At 37.6% G+C, this 26,021-nt stretch overlaps 1 protein-coding gene across 1 annotated transcript in view; it reads left to right on the top strand.

The window, feature by feature from the left end:
• The window catches only part of ZNF608 (zinc finger protein 608), an 80,949-nt gene that overhangs the window by 35,185 nt on the left and 19,743 nt on the right, over nucleotides 1-26,021 (top strand). The window contains exon 3 of the mRNA XM_066181396.1: nucleotides 1,002-1,257. Coding sequence (XP_066037493.1) covers nucleotides 1,002-1,257 — 256 coding nt within the window. The remainder of the gene's footprint in view (nucleotides 1-1,001; nucleotides 1,258-26,021) is intronic.

Raw genomic sequence — 26,021 nt, 5'->3', positions numbered from 1 at the left:
TTAAAAGCCTTGGCTCTCAGTTTGCATCTGTGAATAATGCTTAAAACATTAATATTATTACAAAGGCCAATGGCAGCAATTGTTACAATTTTTAAAAAGTTCTTCCTGATTTGTCATTTTGTTTTCTCATTATGAAAAGTATCCTGATCTATGGTAGATGTATAATACCTTTTAGTCTGTCCTTTTCTTTGTGTCCCCATTTTGCTTTACAAGAAGGCAAAATTAACTTCATTCTATGTTAAGATACATTTGAGCAAAACCTAGATGATGTACGGTGAATTGTCTTCTTTTCAGACTGATTGCTTGGCAAGATATATTCTTCTAAATACGCATTTTGGAAACCCTGAGAAATTAGATGGTTTGGCTCAATTCTTATAAAAGTCCTCTCTGTTATTCCAAGTAGAAAGATCTAAATGCTATCTGTAAGTGGGTCATCCTAATGTGTTTTAAATGCTTGGATGACAAGAGATTGTATTTGCTACCATATAGATACTAGAATTGTTTCAACTATTTCCTCCTCTCCGATACACATAAAAGAATAGCATTTGTGTCTTTGTCTTTAGAAATGTTTTTCTTTAAATAGAAAATGAAGTTCCCAGTTCACAAAATTAATTTCCATCCACAAATCAGTCTCTGTCAGTGCCAAGAAAAAGTAAATTTAATCCTTGTTTCCAAAACTTATTACTGTTTCATACTAACAGTTTATGACAACACGGAATAGTCTAGTAGAAACTTAGCAAGTTGCCTTGTTTAGCATGTATGATAGATATTTTTGTACTTGATTTTTCATATGCAGCATTTGGGCTAATGTCAAAAATTTTGAAGTCCTAAGACTGAAACTACCTGTGACACACCAAATCCCTATGTAAAGAAATGCAGTTTTGGCAAACTGGGCTTTCTATTACTTTTCAAAAATTGTATTTATGTATTTTATTTTGTTTTGGTTTTTATTTTTTTAACTCTCACAGCACCATTATAGTAAGTTTGTCTGTTGTTTTCAGGTTGATCCCCTGTTTACAGTGCCTGCACCTCCACCTCCGATTTCCAGCAGTATCACATCTCAGATGCTGCCTTCCTACTTTTCCCCGTCTTCATCCAATATTGCAGCACCAGTTGAGCAGCTTTTGGTACGGACACGTTCAGTGGGTGTAAATACCTGCGAGGTTGGAGTAGTAACAGAGCCCGAATGCCTTGGACCCTGTGAGCCTGGGACCAGCGTGAACTTGGAAGGAATTGTGTGGCATGAAACGGAAGAAGGTAAATTGCTTTTTTCCATTAGGTTTGTCTCTGAATGTGTTGACAAGGTGGTCTATGCTGTATCTGCCTGGGTGCAGGCTAAGGGCTTGCTAATCTATTGGGACACCATTATATACTATGACAGTCATAGCTTTACAGCTCAGCTAGTGAGCTTTTATTTTAAAAACAAATGGCAAGTCTTTCTATTATTTAAAGCAGCTGTGTTTTCCAAATGACCTACCGTGTAACACTAGCTAATAATAGAATTGTTTCCTCTCTCTACATTACGAAAAGTGTATGAAGAAATTGCTAATAGAATAGCATAAATATGCTATTTAAATGAACATCATGAGGGGGTGTTTGTGGGATGGGAGTGGATATATGAATAGTTTAGATGAAAACTTAGATAGATGAATAAGAAATGTCACCATTACATAACAATAGAGGTCCCAGAGACCCTGCAAAAATTACAGTTTGATGTGATTATTTTTGCATTTTGGTTATCTAAAATATGCTTTAAGAGGAAAGCTTTCAGCCTTGAAGAAAAGTGTTCCATGTGGTGAAGAAGTGCTATCAAAACCAGATTGATTTCTTTAATATCCTTTGAAAACATTTGTCTTCAAATGGAGAGCTTTGGGGAGCACTAAATGTTGATTTGCTATGATTTAGAACAAAGTAAGTAGGAACAGGATTATGCTGTGATATGCAGATTTTTCCATTTTGGATTTCAAAAGCTCATTATTAAAATACCAGCTTTCTCCTGCTAAAAATACTGCCTGTGTACACTAAAAATCTGTAATTTTTCATTTAATAATAGCAGATGTTTTCATTTATAGCTATGTGAAAATCTTCCTTTGATAGTTCTTACATTTCTTTTGAGGATTATTTAATTTTAAGTGATCTACCTCCCTCAACAGTGAAAACAAGATTATTTACAAAATGATATAATGACAGAATACAGCAGTGCATCACTTCATGATAAATCCTGACATGCTTCAGACCGTATGCACAATGGCTTTTCGTTCTTTGCAGTGATATATAAGACCTCACCAAAGTGCTCTACACTGTCCTCTCAAAAATCAATAGAGAGAGTCAGATTTACTTGCTTTTGTATGCTTTCATCCATCCATCTTTCTCTTTGTGTATGTCTACAGCAGATTCATAAGTTAGATTGATCCTTTTAGATTGTTTTTAAAGCGCAGTATAAATTCTGTTTTAAAATATCCCTGCAGAGATGACTGCCCTTAGCAACTCCAATCTTTCTTGGCTGGCCTGTATTAAGCAGAGTTGGAATGTGTGGGTGTTAACTGTGTTGACATGAAAGAGCAGTAGCTGTTAACAGTGTTATTCTTGCTGAATAAACTAAACTTCTGACCCCCACTGAATTTAAGAGGCCTTCCTTGTGAAAGGTTTGGCACCAGAAATGAAGTATTAAAAAAAGTGCTTTCTGGTCAGGGTGACATTCCATTTACCACTATCTCAGCACTCTAATGGTTTAAAAACTCTTGTTAGTTAATGGAAATTAAGTCCCTTATTCTTTTCCTAGTTTGTCTAAAACAATTTTCTGAAACAATTAAGTGATTGGCATGTTTGAGTGAAACTGTTATGAGTGTACCTGTTTTCATATCTTTACAAACACTCTTTGGGAACACTACAGCTATGAGTGACGACAAATATAGATAAAATGGGATTCTAAAATACTCTAGGAATATAGCTAGAGTGTATATTAGGAGACTGAAGATAGTTGATATGACATCATATTGTGTGGTTTGTACCATGCTCTTTGTGTTTGCATGTTTCAGATCCTGCTAACTAAAGAAAATAATACAAGTTTTACTGTTTTATCCCAGAGCCCACAAACAACACTGTATTAAGAAAAATTAGTTCCTAATTTTTGCAATTTAATTAAGTTTTTTTTAATTTAATTTTTTTTGCAATTTAGGTAAGTTTTGATGTTTGGAGCACACATATAAGTATATATTTAAGTGTTTTCAAACTTTATGACATGTTCGTGAAAGCAGCTATATAGAAGCTTGCATGGAGCCATTTCTGTTACTTTCTAGGAAACAGTGTACTTTTTTACCTTTAATAGCAAAAAATGTATTTTCAGATACCCATTTTCTAGAGTTCTGATTTTGACTTTAGGGCAGAACACAACCTTTCTTAAACTGATGTAAGTCCAGTTTACTCTAACCAAAGCCTTTGTAACTAGGCACATCTAAAACCATCTTGATGTTCATGATGACATACAAATTTGTGATTTTCCTGTGTTTCTTTAGTTTTCACTCCCTTTATTGCTTTCCAGAACTTTATAAAAATACACATGACAACTGCTGTTTCTCTGGCTGTCCCATAGCTTCTTAACATAAAACAATTCAAAGAAGCTAAGGAGGGTATGAAAATTTCTAATCTTGGCTTGAGTTTTGAGGTATTTGAATTATTTTGTATCTAGTTTAGCCACTCTGTTAAATGAGCTGTGAGGTGATAAGGATAGCCTTGTAGGCTGGCTGCATACTCATAGGAACCAAATGTGCTGCTGAGCAGCCTTAGTGTGCTGCAGCAACTAGCTGTGGGAATGCAAATACAGAAAGAATCACAGTTATTACAAGAATAGTAGCCTGAGTGGAGAAACATAAAATCAAATAGTTTATGCAGAACTCATTATTAGCATAAATGTAATACATGCTTTATAAAAGAGAAGGTATAATACTGAGAATTCCTGTTTATGGAGTTACCTGAAATAACCTGTTTTCTGTTATGTGTGTTGAGCAAGTTGTTACATTCTGATGCATTTGTTCTTTGAGGTCAGAAAAAGGATAATGTTCAGGCTTATGAGTCATATTTTTAAGATAATCACTCCAAGAGTGGGGGGCAAGGGAAGAAAGCAACACTGTATTTCGGACAAAATTCTGAAAGATCAAAAAGGGCATTGTTATAGCTCTTTTCGTTACTTCCACACCACTCTATTTAGTTGACTTGATTTACTAAATCAGACCATTTTTCCCGGAGTGCTTTAATCTTTAGAGGTGTAGAGGGAAGCTGGCATATGAAGTCTGTGCTTTAGTTTAATTACAGGGGGTGGTAACTAACCATAGGTCGTTACTCCTACAACTGGCTGAGGCTGCTGGTTATCACACGGGTATTTCTCAGTTGCTCCACTAAGTTGTGCAGTGTTTAATTGCTACGTATGTATGCCATAGGCTAGGCATTGTCGTCCGCATAACAACCTTGTTTGGATATAACTTGTTAGTGTGTCCAAAGTGGTGGTAATGGCTGTGAAATAGAGCACTGAAGGGACTATCTGAGGCTACCCTGTGGGAAAGAGAAATGATTATGTGGACGAGTCAACCTGAAACTGGCAGCTGATGTGGATATTTGGCACCAGAAGCTATCTGCAGTAAAAATTCTTCACAGAAAGTAGCTTGGTAGTGTTAACTGGAGTGTGTATTCTAGTTTGGTTGGTTATTCTGATGTTCTGGGAAACAGCTGCTGAAAGTCTCTATTGCTATACTGAGAAAAAAGTTTATTCAATTTCTAAGCAAGCAATAATTGCTTCTTACTGGCTGGAGGAAATAAAAAATGACCCAGAAAAAAAAGGGAAACCACCAACAAACTTTCTAAATTACTTAGAGCTCGCGTTTATGTTCAGATTCTCACACACGTGCCCTGGGTCACGTCCTGGTTTTGATTCTGCATCTAGTAGTATAGTCTGCTCTGTGGGAGCCAGTAGTTCTGATGTCTCCTTTTCCTTAAAACTGTATGGGAGACAGCCCTTGCTTCCTTTGTGTGCAGAACAAGCCGTCTACATGTGGTGACATTCTTCCTCCTTGTGCAGATCAGGTGCAACCTGCTGTTGTTCAGTAACAAATAATGGGGAAATGAGTTGTGTTTTTTTAATCAGGGTTAGCTTGTTGGTCTTTATAACTTGAGACTGGTTGCCAAATGGAAGAAACAGGAATCTTCTGGATCTCAGAAACCTGATGGGATCATTTCTAGGGTATTCCAAATTTATCATAGCATCAGTTCTGACTATTTTGCAGAATTTTTAGAGAAATTTAGTAGAAAGGAGAAGGCCTAGATGACAAAGAGGCATGCTGGTATTTGTTGTGTATAGGGTTTTCCAGCCTGCCACTTTTGCAACTAACATGCATAGTTTGCTTTGAAAATGTTATCTTGTTGCACAGAACTAATGTGGACTCCTCTCTGCCTTACTATGTGGTCTTAGTTTTGCAAAGACTACTTTAAAAGAACAGTCTGTTTTAAATAACTTTGGTTAGATATGTGTTTGTGCATATGTGTGTAAGTAAGGGTGTATATGTGTCAACAGAAATAGAATTAGAAGAATGAGTAATCTGGCTGCCTGTTATTCCTGTTAGCAATTTTTGTGGTTTAACAAACACGTTTTCTTACTTTCACAAATACAAAGACATGATGAAACAATGAAACTTGAAATGGTGAAAGCCATGTCAAATAAGTAAGGAAACAAATGCAGAAATTAGAGATTTTTATCAAATAGCATTGCAACAACTCATAGAAATTTAAAGAACCATGTTAAATCACACTCTTGTCTTGAGGTCAAGCAAGGTTTATTGAGAGAGGCAATATGCTTTATTAAACCAAGTGACACAATTGTAAAAAACAGATTTGCTTTTAGACTGGGTGCATTTAGATTTCTGTGTGATGTAGACCATTGACTTGCTGGGTACAGGGGTTGGGTAATGTTTACCACATTAAGTTCAGAATTGTGTATTTATATGACAGAAGCATAAAGATAACTATCGCTCAAAAATCAGGCTGTATTAAGTCCATGTTACAGACGAGTGGTTTGTGGAAATAGTAGGGTTTTTTGGTTAGCTACATTAACAGAACACCTAAAATCTAGCTGTTTTCTCCTGCTGCATGGGTCGTCTGCTGACCCAGTATGAACATCACCCACTATCATAATGCCATCTGTCAAGAAAAAGCCTTTATATGTATTTATATTTTACATACTATGTTTAATTTTTGCTCTTTCTACTGTATATGATGCCAGACCCAGTAAATCAGTGGATTTAAGGAAGCGTTAAATATGTGATTTTTTTATAACTTCAGCTGTCTTGTTGTATTATCTCAGGCACTTGGAGTCTGACACATATTATGTGTTACATAGAAATCTGTTGCAGAGGAGATATGCTCTGCATCTCACAATTGAAAGCCACAGTCTTGCATAAAAATGTTTGTGGTTTGTGGGAGCTCTACCTACTTTACAGAAGGAATCTGGGATGTACACAGACTATCTGAAACAAGTTTTAAGAGTTGTAGGATTCATACTACAAGATGGATTTAGCTGTAGTTAAACCAAGGTTTGTCATGACTGAAGGGGTCATTTTGATCACCTCAGCTGTTTGCCTGACCTTATCAGAGTATGCACTGGTTTAAGGACATAAATTCTGGCATTGTCCTCTATCCTCTGCACTGTTTCTTGTGAATTTCCTTGAAACAGAGTGCTGGCCAATGTTAGAGACAGGGAGTTCCTACTACTTGTAGCCGGTTTTATAACATTTTCGTCTAAAACAAATGAAGCAAATAGTAATTTTAGAGTATCTACAGAAGCCCCTCTATTGGTTTTAAACCGTTGGGGCTGACTCTATGAACCAGGTGCACATGGTTGTCATGTGGCTTCAGTGAGTTGCCCTGTATCAGCTGGGTCACAATAAACAAACCTTTGTAGGCTCCTTGTTCTCAGCAAACAGTATATAAATCATGTCAGTATAAATATTAGTGAAGCAGAAATTCAGAATAGGTTATGGATGGTCCCTGCTGGCAGAGGAAGGGAATTGAGAGACATTTTGACTTTCTTGGGTTTTAATTTTGATTCTGTTGCAAAGAGCTCCTTTTCCAAAAAATTTCAATTAGTCATTCATATAAACATAAATTTAAGTTTGAAGCTGTTTGTCTAGGTGATGTAAAGCACCACAGATTAGTGAAGATCTGTAAAAGGAAATGAAAAAATGAGGTGAAAACAGAACCACTGTTAATTTCCAGGCTAAGTCCAGCAGAGAAGTTAAGCTTGCTCATCACTAAGCTAGCTTTAGATTTTTGAAGACTGCAGACCAACACTCAAAGGAAAGCACTTAGGAAATTTGTGCTGTTAAATGTTAAATGTAGTGTTTAAATATCAGCATTCCTCCATGAACATAAACACCCCACAGGATCTAGCCAGTGCTAGTCCTACAGATTCGTCTAGAGAGGCTGTATGCCTCTGTTGCGCAGAGAAATATGTGATTTCTTCACTGCCTAGTGCTTCTCTTTTTGGTTCTCTCATATTATACTGATGTAATGCTAAGCAAATTGTAGCCACAATAGTCACAATAACTGTCCAAAAACATCAGAAGTGTCTTATTTACCTTGGGTACCAACTGAGTGAGAATCTGGGTCTAATTCTCTTGGTATAACCCAAAGCAGAGAATGAAAAAAACTTAACAAATTCCAGACAGTTCTTACATAAAACTCTGCATATTGCCAGACTTCTACAGAGGAAGACTCCCTGCACTGCTTGTACATACATAGAAAATGATCCGTTTTACAAACAAGCATATGGGGGCAGGGAGGGTGTCTAGAAAAAGGAAGGAGGATAATTGAGATTGGAAACATTTGCTTGGAGCTATTTGAATGTGAATCTGAGCCTGCTCAAGCAGTGAGCTTATGAACACTGAAGGAGTTGCTTCAAGAAAAGCAACAGTTTTATTGCTCAAAAGCAAAATCTCAGTAGCAGCAGATTGCTTAGAAATGAGACTGTTACAGTACGAAATACTTGGAACATGTGATGTTTAGATTTGTAGATAGTAGGAGAGAGGTGACTGCTAATGAAGTGTGTGTGCATCTTAGTGTTTCCTTACTAAATAAATACCATTGGAGTAGGGAATGAAAGCACAGCTGAAAGGGCGTCTTTAGTTGGTGTGCTTCAGGAATTAATCCCCTTATTTAAAGATGTTCTCTATTTAAAGATGGTCACTATTATGTTTGTTCATAGTTTAAATAGTTAGGACAAGCTGTTGTATTCCAGTTTTGCTACACTCCTAATCAGTACCAATCTTGTGCAGTGGTGAATGAGAGGTTCTCTCTGTTTATAAGACTGTATGTTTTTACTAATACAGATTATTATAAATTTTAAAAATAATCAATTTTTTCACTGTTTGAGGCTCCATCATGAAAAGCTGCTTTTGGCATAGGGACTAACTTTCCAGTATAAGATCAGTGGCTGGCCTAACAAGCAGCATTTCATTTTTTTAAGAAATAGTAGACACATTTTTGATATCCTGAGGCATATTTGTAATTCTTTTGAGTTGCTACCGATGTAGTAGTAACTAGCTACTAATCTGGAATTTTTGGTGGCAAGTAACAATCCAAAAAGAAGAAGGAAAAACTCAATTAAAATTTTTGAAGAATGAAGAGGCCTTTGACCCTCAGGGTTAGTAAAAGATTCCTGCTTATGTTTTTGTTCTAAAAGAGGGAGTCAGGAAAAACAGAGGCTGAAAATGTAGAGGTTGAGGGAGAAGAAAAAGAATGTATATAAAAAAGAAAAGCTCAAGGGAAATAGCTTTCTTGACTTAGTCTGAAAAAGTAGGTCTGGATTTACAAAAGCTAGTGTTGCAATGGAAAGCACGATTGAAGTTTGTCAATTTAATATGCCCAAGTGCCATGAAATAAAACCCCCTAGAAACATCTGGGAGGAAAAACAAAAAGCCAGTATTAGAGCACTTTGCTTTAATTTGGGTTTTTGGGGTTTTTATTTGTTGTTGGGTTTTTGTTTTCTTTTAAGGGGTATCAACTAAAGCAAAAAACACATCCATCAAAATTAGCACTCTTTTGTGTTTACTAGTGGTAAATTTAAAGCTTAATAGAATTTAATGGGGATATACCTATGGAAATAAAAGGCTGTAGAATTAATTTTTAAGGGCAGATTTTTTTGTTAAAGATTTAATCAGAATAAAGAAGAATATTTAAGAAAAGCCTTAAACACCTTCTTTTCCCCTACTTTTTTTTTTCTTTTCCCCTTGTTTTAAGATGTCAGTTAGGTCCATTTGGGATGTTTACTAGGCATTCACTTGGGTCAGTACTTTGTGTATTTAAGTGATTTTGTTTTGTTTGCGTTTTGTTGTTTCTGTTTGAGTGCTAGAGGCAGATCAGGCTATTTCCTATTTCTGTAGTAATTTTGCTAATAGCATAACGATCTCCATTAATAAAATGTAACTGACATTAGTTGTCAGGAGATGGCAATTCTGTAGCCAGTCCCTAACACTGAGGATAAGTGTTGTGGAAAATCAGTTTCAAGCGGGGGCGGTTCCAAATCAATTTTCAATTAATCCAGCGGTGGGGTTTTTTTCCCTTCACTTAAAACTTCTTCATTTAAGTAGGTTGAAACAAGTAATTATGTTTTACTGCCTGTTTGCTTTCCCCTGCATTGACCGAACCTGTACGTCTTAACCTTGCATTCAAATTGAGCTGGCTTTTGTGGATCTTTGAAAGCCCTGAGGCTATGTGACCCGCTCTAGCTGAAATTTAGAAACAGTAAGGAGAGTCTCAGGTTTCACTAAAGGAGCTGTTTTCCTTCGGGAAGAGAGAAACTGATGTCAATTTTAGCAGAGTATGACTTCTGGTGTGTTACAGATTTTAGAAAGAAGCTTACTTTATTGGTTATTCTCTATAATTTTCTGAAGGTCCTTAAAGTTAAGACTGTGGGGTTTGTGGAGAAAGTTCTGCAACAAATTAATATCGTTCCTTGAGAGATTCTGTTCAGATGTCACTCTCACCTTTGACAGTGAAGGTAGTACAAGTTTGTCTGCATCCAGGCCAGTTTCATTCAAAAGAATCACTAGCTGTTGGTAGGCTTCATGTAGCTTCAGACTAGGAAAAATCACTGGTTACAAGACTGAGCAATTAAAAAAAAAAAAAAAAAAAAAAAAAAAGGCTCCCACTCCCAGGTTTCAGCAACTTCCAGCCTGACACCTTTATTTAGACATGATGTAACCAGAAAGAAGACCAATAGATGCTATTAATGTTCATTATGTTAATGAAGGTCAGATTGTTTTTGCTGAATGCTGAAGAGAGGATGGCATCTCCACATAGTTGCTCACATTTGAAAAAGTCTTTCATTTTTCTGTTATTGTGTGAATGAAAGAAAAAAAATTTCCATGATAGTCTTATAAAAATTTAAAATTCAAGATTTTTAAGCACATGTGACTCTTAAATGGAAAATAATTTAGTCCTTCCAGTTTCTGAGATTTTTCAGCTTCATCAGTTTTTTGCAAACCCCATCTGGCCCCCATTTCTTTTAGGGTGTGGACTACTTAAAATGGGAGTGAAAGATCTGGGGCCTGAAACATAATTACACAGAAGTTTATTTTTCATTAAACTGCATAATCAAGGTTGGTTAAAACCAGGTTTATCTGGGTAAATGTCCAAACATACTTCAGGGCTGGGAGAAAAGGTGGCAGCAGTGTTGGTGGTAGAAGTTTTGCTGGAGAGATCTCCACAGCACTTGGGCTTTCTCTGGCCAGTGTGCATATCCTGTTTGAAAGCAGTCTCCTAGATTCCCCCCCCCCCCTTTTTTTTTTTTTTTTTTTTTTTTGGTGTGTTTGTATCCCAAAAGCTGGACAGACTGGCTTCTTGAACTTTCCTCATTTCAGCACCTAAACTTCCATGGGCCAAAGGCACGGTGCTGTTGTGCCAAGATACTGCCACTTGCTGAACAGGGAAGCTGTATGTGCCAGCTGACTTGAGATGAGTTTTGAATGACTGCACCTCCCCTGCAAACACCTTCCTGTTGACAGTGGGGATGAAGTTGTATAACATTTCCAGAATTTATTTCATGATATTCACTGGAGGTTCTTCTGCAAGAACTGACAGTCAGTTTCTCCCTCGGATAAAAATTAAAGGCAGCACAGAGGTCCAGATTTATTAACTGGTGTATTTTCATATGAAACAGGAATGGTTAGGCTAATGCCATTTCTTTTTACTTTGATTCTGTCTACACAAGTGGCACATGAAATTCGTATAAACAAGGGGGAAGAGGGACTCTTGAGGGGCAGAAGTAAATCTGTACTTGGTTTTGCTTTAAGGCAGTAGGTGGTGTTTGCATTACAAATGATTCTGTTGGTCTAGACAAGCAAGTGACAGGAAATAACTTAGAGAAAATGTTTTTGTATCCCCAAAGCATTATATTTGGGAAGAACAGTTAGTAATGCTGTTGTGAAAAGAAACCTCCATTTGGACAGACAGCTTGATGCGGGCAAAGCTGCTAATTTGTTTTCAGCTTCAAGGAGATTTAGAGTCTTTGCATCTTTGGCACTAACACACAGTGTAATTGTCTCCTTTCCCCTTAATCTTCAGTCTAGATGCATTGGCTTAATGTGGCTAGGAAAGGACTGGAATGTTGACTGAATTACCTGCACAAGATAGCTTACCCTAACAGGTGAGGAGAAATTATTCCAGCACTCTTGACTTTGTAATATGAGAGACAAACACTGGCTGTTCTTTTCATCATTGCATCTAGTGGCAGAACCCCTTTTAAGCAGAATGGAAAATAAATTGTGGGGTATGAAAAGGAGGTGACAGAACTAACGTTCTTGCACTGGCAACATTACTCAGCTATTTGAGCCTCTCTGTAAATAACAGCTTTGCTTTCATCTATTTTCTGCCTCTTTCTTTCACAGAAGTAATTTTGTAATACCACAATTTTTAAGTACTGCTAAAAAAGCTAACTGTGCACCAGGAGATTTGTTTGCATTCCTGTTATTCAGTTCGGCATTGTTGGTGGGCAGCAGCTGCTTACACTTTTGGAGTATGTGCCATTAATATACCACTGGTTTAAAACTAGCTCAATTCACCAAGACGACAATTTTCAGTAAAGGGATATAGCACATCATTAAGCAATTAAATTATTTAGTCAATCCAGTGGTTAAGCTTGGGTCAGCTTTGAAGGGTAAATTTCATTGCTGGGATACATTCTTGGCTATGAATGAATGCATGAATAATCTGTCTTTGAACCTTAAGATGCACAATAGACACAATAACTCTTGAGTTGAACTCTTGAGAGTGGGCTGATTTATGGGCAGCTGTTGAAAGCGCTCCTAGTCAAATTATTTTTTAATCTGTGAAGTAGAAACCTGTAGTATATTAATTACTATGTACTATTCCAGTGGTAGACAGAAAAAAGCTGTGCAAGTTTTTACACTGGCTTTTTAATTTATAAATTAAAGATTAAAAGGAAAAAGTAATGATTTTGACATGGTACATTGCTGTAAAATGAAAATCACTTTTCAGGGCTCCAGCAGACAAATAGCTGAAGGCGTTGTTGACCTCAGCTGGTCAGCCAGTTGATCTGTGTAAGTTGCCTCCCGTTTAGCACAGGCAGCAGCAGGACTTAATTGTGCATGCTCCCAGTGCCAGCAAGTTCACAGGCCTGCCTAAGCCAGCGCCAGTTTTGTTTTCATTAATGCTCTGATTGCAGGTGACCAAGGATCTGACACATGTTTATTTGTACCTTCCCTGTTTCAAGGTCCATGGCCTCAACCAGAGGGCAGGAGCTGATGTACAGGAGGGTGTAACATTCATTACACCAAGATTTGGCCATGTTGGTCTGCTGGAGGGCACCCATTCCTGGAAGGGTCAAGAGGTCACTTTTGTGATCAGCCGTAGTGGCTTGGCACGATACCTTTTGAATGCTGGGGACGAGGGAACGCTTCTGGTCTCAGTACCCCTTTCTGTGCTATTGAGTCTCCATTACACAGTGCTAACAAGGTTTACAGATTGTTGTAAGGCGTTCTGAGTTATTAAAATGGTATCATGGAAGTTGGTTTTTTTTGGGAGTTCTGGGAATTAGTTACAGAAGGAGCAATTTGATTTTATTTTCTTTCAGCTAACAGGCCAAACAGATGGGGGAAGCAAACCTGGAGTAGTTTTGCTGGCTGGCTGCCACGATTCTGTAAATCTTGATTTGTATGGATATGTAACAGTTTTATTTTTCCCTTTTTGGAAATGTATGCCTGTAAGTCTTTGGGAACTTAATCACTGGCTTCCTGTGAAATGTACACTTGTAAAACAAATGTTGTAGCAGTGTGCCATTCAGACCCTGTGTTGTGTCAATTAGGAAATGTGACATCAGCAAACTCCACAGACTATCAAAGGCTAGAGTACTTTTCAAAACATCGTTCATTCACAGCTCTCCAGAAAAAGAATGAAAAAATGACAAAAATTTGAACTGCGGTTCAGTACAATTTTATTGGTTTTCTTTGCCATTCAAAAGGCACAGGGCTTGTAATTTTGCCCAAATGAGATTTTTAATACCGTTTGACCTTGCACTATTTTGTATTTGAAATTAACAGGACATTCACATTTTCAAAATCTGTAGTAATAACCAAGTGTGAGTTGATCAAAACTTGGAAATTCTACATTTAAAGTTTCAAGGGAGAAAGAAGAAAAATGCAGCCCATGTTTCACCTTTGGTCAGTCTCCCCCCACTTCATGCTACCCTCGGTGCCTCCACACAAGAACAACCTGCAAGCAAAAGTTACTAAAGCTATTATTAACTGTGGTATTGATGATGACATAGCCACTAATTACACAGCAAGAGGGTTACATTTAACAGTAAAAAATGCTAGAAATTTAAGTACATGACTGACAGCCTGGGTCATAGTCCTTTTTTTTTGTAGCTTTTTCCCTGGAAATTTAAAGAACTTAGTTTCTTATTGCTCACTCAGCATTTGAATCTTTGAGATCAAAAGGCCTTTGCTTCAAAGAGTTTCATGTTGTTATTTAAATGGTAATTGGATCTATCCTCAGTTCGACTGTGAGTATTTTAACTTCAGTAGACTTGGGATTTTCATTATTTTCAGTTCTGTGCTTCTAATAGAGGAGGTGATTTGGACAATGACAAAGATTAATTGCAAATTTGGAAGCTAGCTACTAGTGACAAGAGTTTAGGAAGTAACATAGGCTATTGCAGCAACACGTGCTCCATAATGAATTATTTTGCTGCTCTAATAATCAGTTTTCCTTTACTGAAGACTTTTGCATCTAGAATAGTTCGTTATTGACAGATTCATATTTCTGTACAGTGTGGACTGTGAATTATACATCAATTATAGGATTTTTTAAACTATTTGCCTGCAAACGTTTGGTGTAAAACAGTACACTCTCAAGAAAATGTCATGGCCATGAAATGCTGATCTTCAGAGAGACAGTGCTTGAAGACTAGTAAACTTTGGTGTATACCTTCTATTACAATCTTCAGTACTTTCTGGTGAAGAAAAAATTATTTTTTACCTCATGTCTTAGGGAGACAGAGCCAACGTTTTGCTTTAATTCCTACTCTTCACTGAACTGGACTTCAGTTCCTCTCTTGCAAAGTCTTATCACCTTCAGCTGTCAGTGTGATGAGGCAGCATGAAAATTACTGTCATTGTTATCCATGAAAGACACTTTCCCAAGGAGACATTGCTCTATGATATCACTATCATTGTAGTAAGTACTATTGAAGAACATGATGAGACTGAGCTGTATTTCCTGTGCTTGGTAACTTGTTTTTCATTTTTCTCAGGGAGGCCACAAAACATTCTCAGATGTAAATACTGTTAAAGTGGCTAAACTGTATTCGGGATTAAAATCTCCTTGTGCTAACATTACACAAGAACCTAAGTTCAGACCTGAGTCAAAGAAACAGATAGTTCAATGCGACAGTTTTCAAAATGCAATAGTACAACTTCCATGTGTAAAGGAAAGAGGTATCTGCAGAGTCGACAGTGAGATCTTTGTATTAGTGGTATAGCACCAAGGACTGTGTTAAAAATCTCTGGTGTTTTCTGATAATATTAGATGTACCTTCCCATTGACAAGCTCATTTTCTTTAGACCACCCAACATCACATCTAACCTGCAGCCTTCTAACCTGCAGCCTTTTTATCCCTGCAGTCTCCTTCCTACCCTGCCCCAAATGTATGGTGCATGTGTATTCATGTTTTTGTTTTCTGTTCATGGAGATATCCAGCTGGGAAAATATAGTGTATACAATACTTTCTGCCTTCAACTGACATTTCTCATAAATTGCAACAGAAACACTGCTATCAGCAGCTAAATAGCAGGTAGACTACAGCTCTACAGAGCAAGTCTCAGCAGGACACAGAAACTATGGTTACCAAATTTCCAAAGAGAAAGGGTTGGGAAGGAGAGTTTTTATATAAGAATAACTGGGGAAGGGGAATGAGAAACATTTAAAATGGATTCATTGAAAGCTGCCTTTTTCTTAAAAAAAAAAAAAAAAGGCTTATAGGGGCTGATTCAGTGGCTTCCCATTCACTTTTTGCTGAATTGTTGTTTTAGAAGACCTCACAAGAGGTTTCTGTTATAAGCAATGCAAAACAGTCTCTCCTAGTTGGTCCTTAAAAACACCCCTACCCTCCACACACATTCCTTGAAATACTTTTTGGAAAATATGTAATACTTAACTGCTGCTGTAGTATAAAGTATTTATGACAGAATGCTTAGGTCAGCCACTGTGCATTTATAGTTTGGTGGAAATTGACTAGTAAATGTCATTATGTTCCTAATCACAGGATTTAATATGTTTCATTTTGCCCTCAGCTCTATTCAAACTCAAATCTTGACTGGAAAAGGCTCACAGCCTCAAAAACAACCTCACAGCATAGGTTAGAAAATTTATCACACTATTTATTGGCATAAGTAGGGATTTTTATTTCTTTTTTTCATGTCTGGTTTTTTTGTTGTTTTTAAGGGGGAGGTTGTTGTTTTTGAAGGTTTTTTTAGTTGGTTTGGAGAGGATATTAAGTCAGATGAGAACTTGTTTGTCACAGATTGGTTTGTTCTTTGTGACCATGGTAGAAAGGATATAAAAACAATTATCTTAAGTTGTGGCAAGAGAGATTCAAGTGAGATATTAGAAAAGCATTTCTAACAGCAAGGATAATCAGGCTGTGAAGTAGGTTGTCTAGCAACTTGTAGAGTTGTCCACTAGAGGAAAACCTGTATGAGCATTTTTCAAGATGGATGCTGATGCTGCTTCAGAAGTAGGAAGGGGGCAACTCCTGAAGTCCTCTTCACTCTGCAGTCCAGTTCTGAGAGCAGGATAATTCATGATTTGGTGTAGTTTTCGTTTTGGGTTTCTGTTTTATTGTATTGTTTTGGTTTGGTTTGGATTTTTTTTTGCTTCTCAGATGGAGATTTCCTAGGAAATTAGGGCATGGTGTGTCACCTTCTTATTTTTTTTTTTCCCTGAGATTAAAAATTAGTTGAACAGCATTAGTGAAATATTTTTAAAAAGGCCAAAAAAAGGAAATAGTTCTGCCTAAACAAGGACTGTATATAAGTTATAGCAGACAGCTGTAACTATCAAGGGCTCATGGGAACCAAAAATGGAACACAGAACAACTCTCTTATGGACAGCCTAGTAATGAAGACCAATTGTTGAATCCATACAGCTAAAGGAAGAATAAGGAAACAGTGCAGGTACTCTTTGTTGGAAAGCTACCCCTGTGCTTGGCTTCGGCTTTAATTTTTCATACCAGTACCTAGCTAGTAAATACCTTATCATTTTGAAGGATGCTTCTCCAGTAACCTTTGCATTTGTGCAACATAATCTTTTTTAAAGCTGTCTTGTGAAGAATGAGGGAAGGCAGTGTTGTAAACACAGTACAGCATATTGAGATCCAAGAATGCCATCAAGTCTGTGGGAGGCACGTAAATAACACTAATCTTCCTTCTGTGAGGACAGCTATTGGTTTCAGTTTGGAGAGTAATGAGGATATACTGCTCTTCTTCAGTTTATCAAACTATTTTCAATGGAATGTTTTTCTAGCAGTAAGTCTTCATTAGCATTTTTGTTTATTTTTTCAAGTGATATTGGTTGTATGCTGAATTTTGCTTGGAGAGAACTAAAAAAAACAACTCTTCAAAGTTTCAAAGATACGACCAAGTCTATTTTATTTATGCCATCCATAAGACAGTTGGCAGACAGCCTTAAAGAGACAGATTTTCACTCTTAGTCTTCCCACTTTTCTCATTATTCCTACCATCCAATGGTAATAGTATTTACGATTTTCCCAGCTTTGTGTTGTTTTCCCTGTAGCTGATCTCCCTGTGACAGAGAAAGAGTAAGAGTGAACTTTACTACTAATGTTCTCTTTGATTCATCCTTCATTTGGGTTCTTTCTGCAGTCTTCTCTTGCACTCCTGAAGTTTTCTGAAGTCTAAATATCTCATATGAATTTCTCAGTCGGTCAGCCATACCGTTTTGCTAAAGAGTAGTCATCATGCATTTTGTAATCTAACCATGAATCTTCTTGGCAGGGACCAACTAGCTTACAAATGCATTACATTACTCTCTGCATTACAGTCTTTCTAAAAGAAAGAGGATGTTTTCTCACAGACATGTCAAGAGAAAGCCCCATACTTCTCTAATTGTGTAAGCAGATAGTTTACTAATCTCCCATTGGGAAGACCTTTTAAAAAATTCTTTAACCAATAGCCACATAACTTTTGATTGTGCTTGCTACATTCTCTAGGCAGAACAGGTAAAATACAGAGTCAGAAAAGTAACTTTAAAGCTGTTTAGAATCTAGATACAATTTCCTCCTTTAGTAGGTAGTAAATGTCTGCATTTACTATCATTGTGAATCTCTGAAATTTGGATAAACTTGGAAGGTTCTTTATGAAATGCCTTTTCTTTCAAAGACCAAAATTGGCTTTAAATCTTATTAGAAGTGTTCTTCCTTGCGTCTTATGTGATGGTTAAATATTGGAGAGAATAAATTATCTTTCTACTTTCTGAATGTTTCTGATAGCCATCAGTAGAGTACAGGCTCCTATCCCTTGCAGGTCTATGGGCTCCTTTTCAGCAATTCCCAAATATGCTAGGGTGGGTATATTAAACCCCTAAAAAAAGACATATCAGAGAAAAAAATAGGTCTTAACTTTTCTAAAACACTGGCTGTTGACTTGTGAAATTTAAAAGTACTTGAAATAAACTCTGTGGATGTAACTTTACATGGAATTATTTCTGATCTACCTTAGTCTAGCTACTGAAATAATCACTTTGCAGTCTTTTGGTTTAAGGATGTTTTACTTCCAGTTGCCAGTTTTTCAAGTGTATCAGATTTGGCTTTTGGTTTTTTTTTTTTTTTGTCTGAAGTAGAGTCAAGTCTTTGGACTAGTCTGTAGGTGATTAAAATAATAAAGCATTTCAAAAAAAGAACATGGAACTTTTTAAAAGGAATAGTTGTTAAATTCATATTTAGGAAATACAGATTGTTTTATGAACATGTTTTTATCTTCAGTGTAAACAACGTATGTATAGTCCTTATGAACTCTTTGGTCAAGTTTGCATTTCTGTTGGAACAAATGCAGATTTTGGTGTTCTTAGAAATAGTTCTTAGTCACTCAGCAGTTTTATCAAGGGAGAAAAGGGCCTTTTCAGAGGACAGAAGCTAAAAGTAATATAAGCTTGCAAATCTTACAGTAAAGTTTGAATGCATCTGTTGCACAACAGAGAATCTTTGCCCTAGATGTTTTTCGATAGAATTGTACTTTTTTCAAAACATTCAAATGAAAGGTAAAGGTAGCAGCTTTCTACCAGCCTACCAATCCTCTCAGCTGGAAAGAGATCACAAAAACTTGATGTGGATTTCTTTTGGTGTAGCTGCTGTGTGTCCTCCAGACTTCTTCCTTGGAATCTGATTCAGTTCACCAAGCAGTCTTTTTATCTGTCTATCCCCAAAAGGTGTCTTACTGAAAGGTAAATGTTTCTGATTGTGCATGGGCCTATGCAAAATGAAATAAGGTTTCTTGAAAGTAAGATGCAGACTGGATTTGGGCTGTCTCTGGTATGGAGAAGGGAAAAAGACAAACCCTCTACAAATGCGTTCCATGAACACATTAAAATCCTAATTTTGGTTTGTTTGGGGGGGGGGTGTTTTGGTTTTTTTTTTTTTTTTTTTTTTTTTTTTTTTTTTTTTTTTTGTTTTGTTTTGTTTTGTTTGGGTTTTTTTTTGTGTATGTGTTTGAGTAGTCTGGTAGCCATTTTGTGTAGTTTCAGATCTTTGTTAACAAGAATATATCCGTTCCTGTTATTATATCTGCAGTCTTCAAATCTTCGGTGGTGTTCCTTGTTTTTCGTATCTAATTGTAAATTTCTTTCACAAAATGACGCTTATAGAAGATTTTCAACTAAAACTGGAAACATCTTCCAGAAGAAAATCATTATCCCCTTACAAGTGGACACCAGTCCTAATTTTGTTCAGTTCCCAAAAGAGGCAAAAAGACTTCTGTATTTTTTTGTCTCTGAACAGCTGAAACAAATGTGTGGCCTTACTTTGATCTCTAGCACTCTGCTCTGTCTCATTCACAGGGGAAAGTCTATGAGAAGAAATGCAGCCACTGTAATCTAAGGAATTATTTTAATAAAATACTCAAAGATCATTGAGAGAACCTCTGAACACAGTGAAGCTGTGAGGAAAAGGTGCCACAGCTTTTGCTGCCTTCTGGGTGAGGAGAGAGGCTTCTGCCAGAGATTTGTAAAAGGCAGCCAACTGTCATTCCTTTCACACCTTCCTGAAGTGTTACAAACTTCTTGTTGTGGCATCTGTTGTTACTGCATTTGGTTGTCTACTGCTCAGAGATGCGGTTCATCAACAGGAGCCCATGGGTGGAGACATAGGGCCTTTTTTTCCCCATTGCTACCCTTCCTTTGTCAGTGGTGCTTTTTTTGCCTGATGAAATGCCCTGAATCTGAGAGATTCTACTTTATCCTTCCTCTTAAGTGGCCTTAATCTGCTGGTGGATATTACACAGGAAGCATAAGAGATAAAAAAGCAAGTACAGTATCACTTTTTGTTGATTGCTTTAGTGGTATCAGATGGTCATCTTCATAAAATCATAGAATATGATGTGTTGGAAGGGGCCCACAAGGATCATCAAGTCCAACTCCCAGACTCCGAGCCTTATGCATGACACCCTAATAGTCACACCATGCGCCCAAGAGCATTGTCCAAATATTTCTTGAGCTCTGTCCAGCTTGAGGCTGTGACCTCCTCCCTGGGGAGCCTGTTCGAGTGCCCAGCCACCCTCTGGGTGAAGAACCGTTTTTCTAGTACTGAACCTAAACCTTCCCTGAAACAACTTCAGGCCAGTCTCTCATGTTCTACCACTAGTTACCACAGAGAATCTCCTCCCTTTCCTGGCTGTGATGCTGTGCCTGATGACCCCCAGGACAGGGTTGGCCCTCCTGGCTGTCAGGGCACTGCGGGTTCATGTTCAGCTTGCCATTGACCAGGACACCCAGGCACAGGGCCCTTCCTGCACTCATTTCTTCTGTCTAGCCTCTCCTTTTCCCATCAGTCTGTACATCAAGGGTTGTCCTGTCCCAGATGCAGAATCTGGCACTTTCCTTTGTTAAACTTTTTATGGTGGGTGATTACCCATCTCTTCAGGTGACCTTGGTTTCTGAAATACAAGACTCCTCTTCATAAGGCAGGTGTATGAGTGGAAAGATCCTAGCCATGTATACAGTGTGGAGAGCCAAGAGCAGAAGAACAGTCTTACCATGCAGTTGTCTCCCAGTCAGTAGGAGGGTGAATATCCACCCCAGTGAACCCCCACAATCTCTAGGGGTACAGGAAAAATTGCATTGGCTAAATGAAACCTCATTCAGAGATTAGGACTGAGGGAGGTAGATTTCATAAGGATTTGATACATCACACTGGTATTTCATGAAAGGGGAGGTCCATTTGAGATATGCAGATTATTCCATGTAGTAAATGATGGCATCATTTCCCTTGCTTCCATCCTGACAGAAACCATTAGCTGTAGTAGATTAGCTGCTGTCTGAGTGGAAGTTGTTCCAACAAAGATGATCTCATAAGGAGTGGGCTGTAATTTTACATTAGGAGAGAGATCAGAAAACTAATGCATCAGAGGATTTGAGGAGAAAGAGCAAAACACTCCCAGAAGCCTTGCTTTTATGGCCTGTCAGAAGCAGCTTTCTTCGTGTGGCCAGAAAGAACATAAATGACAATAAAACATGGAGTGAGGAGTTGTACTTTATCTGAATAAATGCTATACGTAAAGTCTTTATCAGTCTTTTCTGCTCCTGCTGTTACAGGCATACATTTTGAGGCATTCAGTTCATTTCCCCCTCCCTCTTGCCTCTAGGCAGGGGTTGCAAAAATTCAAATTTGTTGATGTTTTCAGGATCATAAATAGAGAGTGAAGGATGATACTAGTACAACCCAAGTTCAGACATGACATTTCCTTCCTTCCTCACACCCCCATCAGTTGTAGTTACTAAGTACAGTTCACTGTGTAGTGGGGATTGAGTTTACAAGCATTGCCATCACAAAGATAGGAAATGAAAATGTTTCTTGCCAAATTTATGAAGAAGTAGCAGGTGAGGTATGGAAATCAGAATTAGCCCCCTGGGGCTTTTGGTCAGTGTATGGTGTGCTCTCCAGCATAAATCTGCATAACAGAATGAAGGGAAGGATTTTCCTTATTAATTCATGTGACAAGGAAGTGAAACAAACCACACAGCTTGTACTACAAAGTTTTTATTGCTTCATAAATTTTATTGGGATAGAAATTAAACAGTTTCCTCTGTGTTTTAAACAGAATCAGTTTGTGTTTATTGACCCAGGGGAAGCTCATCTGTGTTCAAGAATAGATCTGTTTTCTGTTAGAAAAGGCTGCACTTCAGAGAATTTTTAAGGGTATAATGTATTAACTTGACACACCATGCTTAAGAATCTGTGGTTTGGGATTTTTAATTTAACAACAGTTTTTTCTACCTGATTGGTTTTATGATAAGCAGTGAAGTATTGTGAAAGAGGTACTGGATTATAAGAAAACCACTTTGAGCTGCAACAGATATGCCAAAGTCAGAAAATATTTATCTGCATTTCCAAAAAATTTTTAGCACTGCATTTACATTAGGTCTGCTGTGATGTTTATCGAAGCATTTGAACTATGTTTTCCTGCTCATTTAGGGAGGACTGTTTAGTCATGGGCATCTTATATTGTGGCAAACATATTCAGGATTGTCATTCATTTAAGCTGTACTATTCATTAAGAGTTTTAAGATGCCCTAATACATGCAGAACTTACACAGTTTTATTTGGGTGCTTCAATATAGACATGTCCATATTTGAAATGGAAGCTTAATGATCTGTGACTAACAGAAAAATGAAAACGTATAGGCAGAGCCCTTGAAACGTCACCCATCTTTTTTTTTGTTATTTTTGCAATAATGATTGTACAAGATGAGATTTGCATTTCTGAGCCATGAGTTAAATACTTCCAAATCTCCTTGAAATCAATCTTGTGTGTTCACGCATGCAGATTGAAAACCATGACTTTGAGATTTACGTTCTGTGAAGAAAATTTACGTTCCCTGAAAACCAAAGAAGGCTGTCATTTCATGCTTCCTAACCTTCATTGTCTGTTTTACTTCAGCTGAACCCCTCTGCGCCTGCGCACAGTCTTGAGGAACAGCTTTCTCCTCTGTCGATCTTTGTTTTGTAAAAACCCTGTTTTCTTTATTGCATTTACCTATTACATCTGTAAAATTTATTTAAGCTGTGACAAATTTCTCTTTTGGCCCCGGAGTCTGAAGGAGCAGCAGCCATCAGAATGTTGGTATAAGATTTGTTGACTGTGATTGTTCATTAAATGGTAAGGGTCTGTGGGTGAGTCTAGCTGTCTAAAGCTGCTCTGAGTAGGTGGGTTATGGGCTGTACTTAGTGAATATACATCATCAGGGAGATAAATGTGCTTCAGCAGCCTTTTGTTTTGTTCAGCTAAAATGGGTGATAATTTTGCAAAGCTCAGCAAAATCACTGTCATTTATCTAAATGAGATGTCATTCAGAGTACCCATGAAAAACAGCATTTAGGTTAAATATAGCAGTACTACTTGTTGGCTTTGTAAGTTAACAGGAATAGCATTGCATTTATTTCCCTTAAAAAAAATGCTCATGCTGAACACAGTGCCTGGGAGTGCAAGCTAATTGACAGCACTGTAAACAGGAATCCTTGCACACTACAAGTCCTGTACAGTCTCAGGTGCTGCAGTGCTTACCTTTTTCACACTGCTTGGCTGTTTTTTTTTCAGTCATGTTTCATGTCCCTGTAGGAACAAGAAAATTAATGTTAGTACTTTTTAAAAGAAAGGAAATAGAAGAACATTGCTAAAGATAAAAGTTACCAATACTGTGACTGTTTGATCCACAATGTCTACATAAATAGAAAGGCCCACTGTATTTTTCCTTTTTATTATGCTATTCCAGAACCACAAGTGCTTACTGCTGTGTTTATTCAGATGTCCACCAAAATAACTGTGAAACTTCATCTTCACCACAATCTAAAAACAAGCTATTTAATGGACTCTGAGTTATGAGTTCTTCTCATGCTTCAGGGTGTAAATATGCTTTCAGCTGAAAGGCTGAAGGGAATCCTTCATTTGAAACAAGCTTTTAGTCTGCACTTGATCTCCTCTGGTTTTGTATGAATTGCCACATTGGATTGAATGACAGCTGAAAAGGCAAGCTGCTGTGTCAGAGGATTTAGCAGAAGGAAACTGCTGTTCTTTCAGCGAGCACCTTCGCAGAAAGCTCTTTGAGTCTTATACCAGTTCAGTGCATTTGTGAAGTCAGAGCACTAAAAATATGTGGATGAAACAGTTTAAGTGAAAATACGTCTCACTGCCTTAGTACTGGTATTCAGGTTTAAGAAAGAAAGTCTTCACTTATGGCTACCAATTTCTTGTCTGTAGTTTAAAATGAGATGATCTTTCCTAAAAGCTGAAGTTATAATGGCAGAATCATCTAAGGCTACAGCTAAGTTAATAAAAAAAAAAAAACCAACATCCCCCCCCAAAAAATAAACCACAAAAAAACAAACAAAAAAAACAAGCCAGAAAAAGCCCAAAAAGACAAGGAAGACTTTGCCAGCATCAAAATCTAGTCATGTTACACAATTGTTAAAATCCTTACACAAAAGGTTTTTGTGTATGTGGCGACAGCACCTGTTGGTGATATTAAGATTTATGTATGCAGCTGAAATCGGAGTTGTTTCAAATCAATAGTAATAATGAAGGCAAAGGTTTTCGAAGACAAGTCAGTGTTCTTCCATGTCACAGATGTAGAAGTCCCACTTAAATGATCTTCAGACTTCAGAACAACACTAGGAAAAAATAATGACATCATGATTAGTTCTGAAAGTGTTTTTCCATTTTTGAGCACAATGTGATATTGATCTTTAAATGCTATAGGGTGACTAAAGAAGAAAATGTCCATTTGTCCACAGTTGGCATAGCTCAGCTCCACTAGGTGTATTTTTAATCAAATCTCTTAGGGTCACTGGTTTTCTAATACACAAGCTATATTTTGGTACGTGACATATGACAGTTCTGTGTGACTGAAAGGTTGTCTTCTTGTGCATAAAATTATCTTCCAAAAATCTTTCTTGTTATGTAAAGATGACAGTTCTGTCTGTTTCAGTGTTACACCCTTCTTTCACATAAGTGAGTCTAAGGACTGATCTTTGTTACCTATGATTATTAGCAATTTGGAATGTCTTGCTTTCAAGAAGAAGGCTTTGGGGTCATTGCTATACAGCTCAGAGTCAATAAAATCTGAGCTGCTCATAATAGCTTTTCTTTCTCATTGAAGCCTTGGACTTGCTCTAACTTCATCAGAGCAGAGGAAGAGAAGAATAATGTGAACAATAGGAGCCCTGGAGTTTGACTTAGGCCTAATGTGAGGAGGCTGTAAAAGCTGTCAGGGAGCTTGATTGATTTGCTCTTGGTCTGCAGTCCTCAGTGCAAAGCAATAATGTTCCTGCCTCTTGTGAGAGGACTAGATGTGTCACCTGGGGTCAGAGCTTATCAGCCTCAGGGGCCAACATTTCAGATGAGGCCAAAGTGCAGTCAATAATTTATACAGAAATTTGTGTGTAGATTCTGGAGTAAAGCAAGCTTTATCTTGAAACTGTTTGTCTGACCAAAGAAATAATTAAGTCCTGTCTGAAAGTCCAGTCCTTCCCGCCCCCCCCCCCCCCCCCCCCCGCCCCCAATGCCAGGGGAAAACAGTCTCCCAGTACAGAAATATGTGTTTCTGTCATTACGCTGGTTGTACTTTTGATGAGGGAGAGCATGCCTATGACAATCTTTTAAGGGATGTTACATTGCCAAAAGAAACAGAGATTTTTAGCTGATTGTGTTAGGTTTCCTAGCATCCTAAGTTTCTGCCTACATTTTATGCAACACTGGGCTGTCTTCAGTGTCTAAATAGTTCTGTTTCTAAACCCATGCGGGTCAAAGGTTGTTCAGCTCCAGTGCATGAAAAAGCCAAGAGAAGCTGTCGTAGAGGCATAGACCACAGCAGGCCCGGGTATACCAGCCAGGGTGCTATTAGTAAGTGGAGAAATTGGGACAGCATGCACAAAGGATATTTACAGGAAAATTAATTGTTCAACCACTTGCTGGCAAGACATTGAAAATCTCACAGAAAGTATACACATCTCTAGTGGGTACTCATTTTGCTGGTAGCTTGCCTTTGCATTGCATCAGTATTGTTAAGCACCTGGAGTAAGCCAGCTGGTTAAGTAAATGTTTTGCTAGCTTACCCACTTGGAAGATAATTTAAAATATAGGAAAGAAAATCATGGTGAAATTCTCTGCAGAATTTGGCACCATTGAAATAGGTTAGCTGAAAAGTAGCTCACTTTTGTTCTGTCCCAGCAAAAT

The sequence above is a fragment of the Chamaea fasciata genome, unplaced genomic scaffold (genome assembly GCF_029207755.1).
Source record: "Chamaea fasciata isolate MVZ Bird 193981 ecotype frontalis unplaced genomic scaffold, bChaFas1.0.hap1 SCAF_4, whole genome shotgun sequence".
Classification (NCBI taxonomy): Eukaryota; Metazoa; Chordata; class Aves; order Passeriformes; family Sylviidae; genus Chamaea; species Chamaea fasciata.
This window is presented reverse-complemented; position numbering and strand designations above follow the sequence as displayed.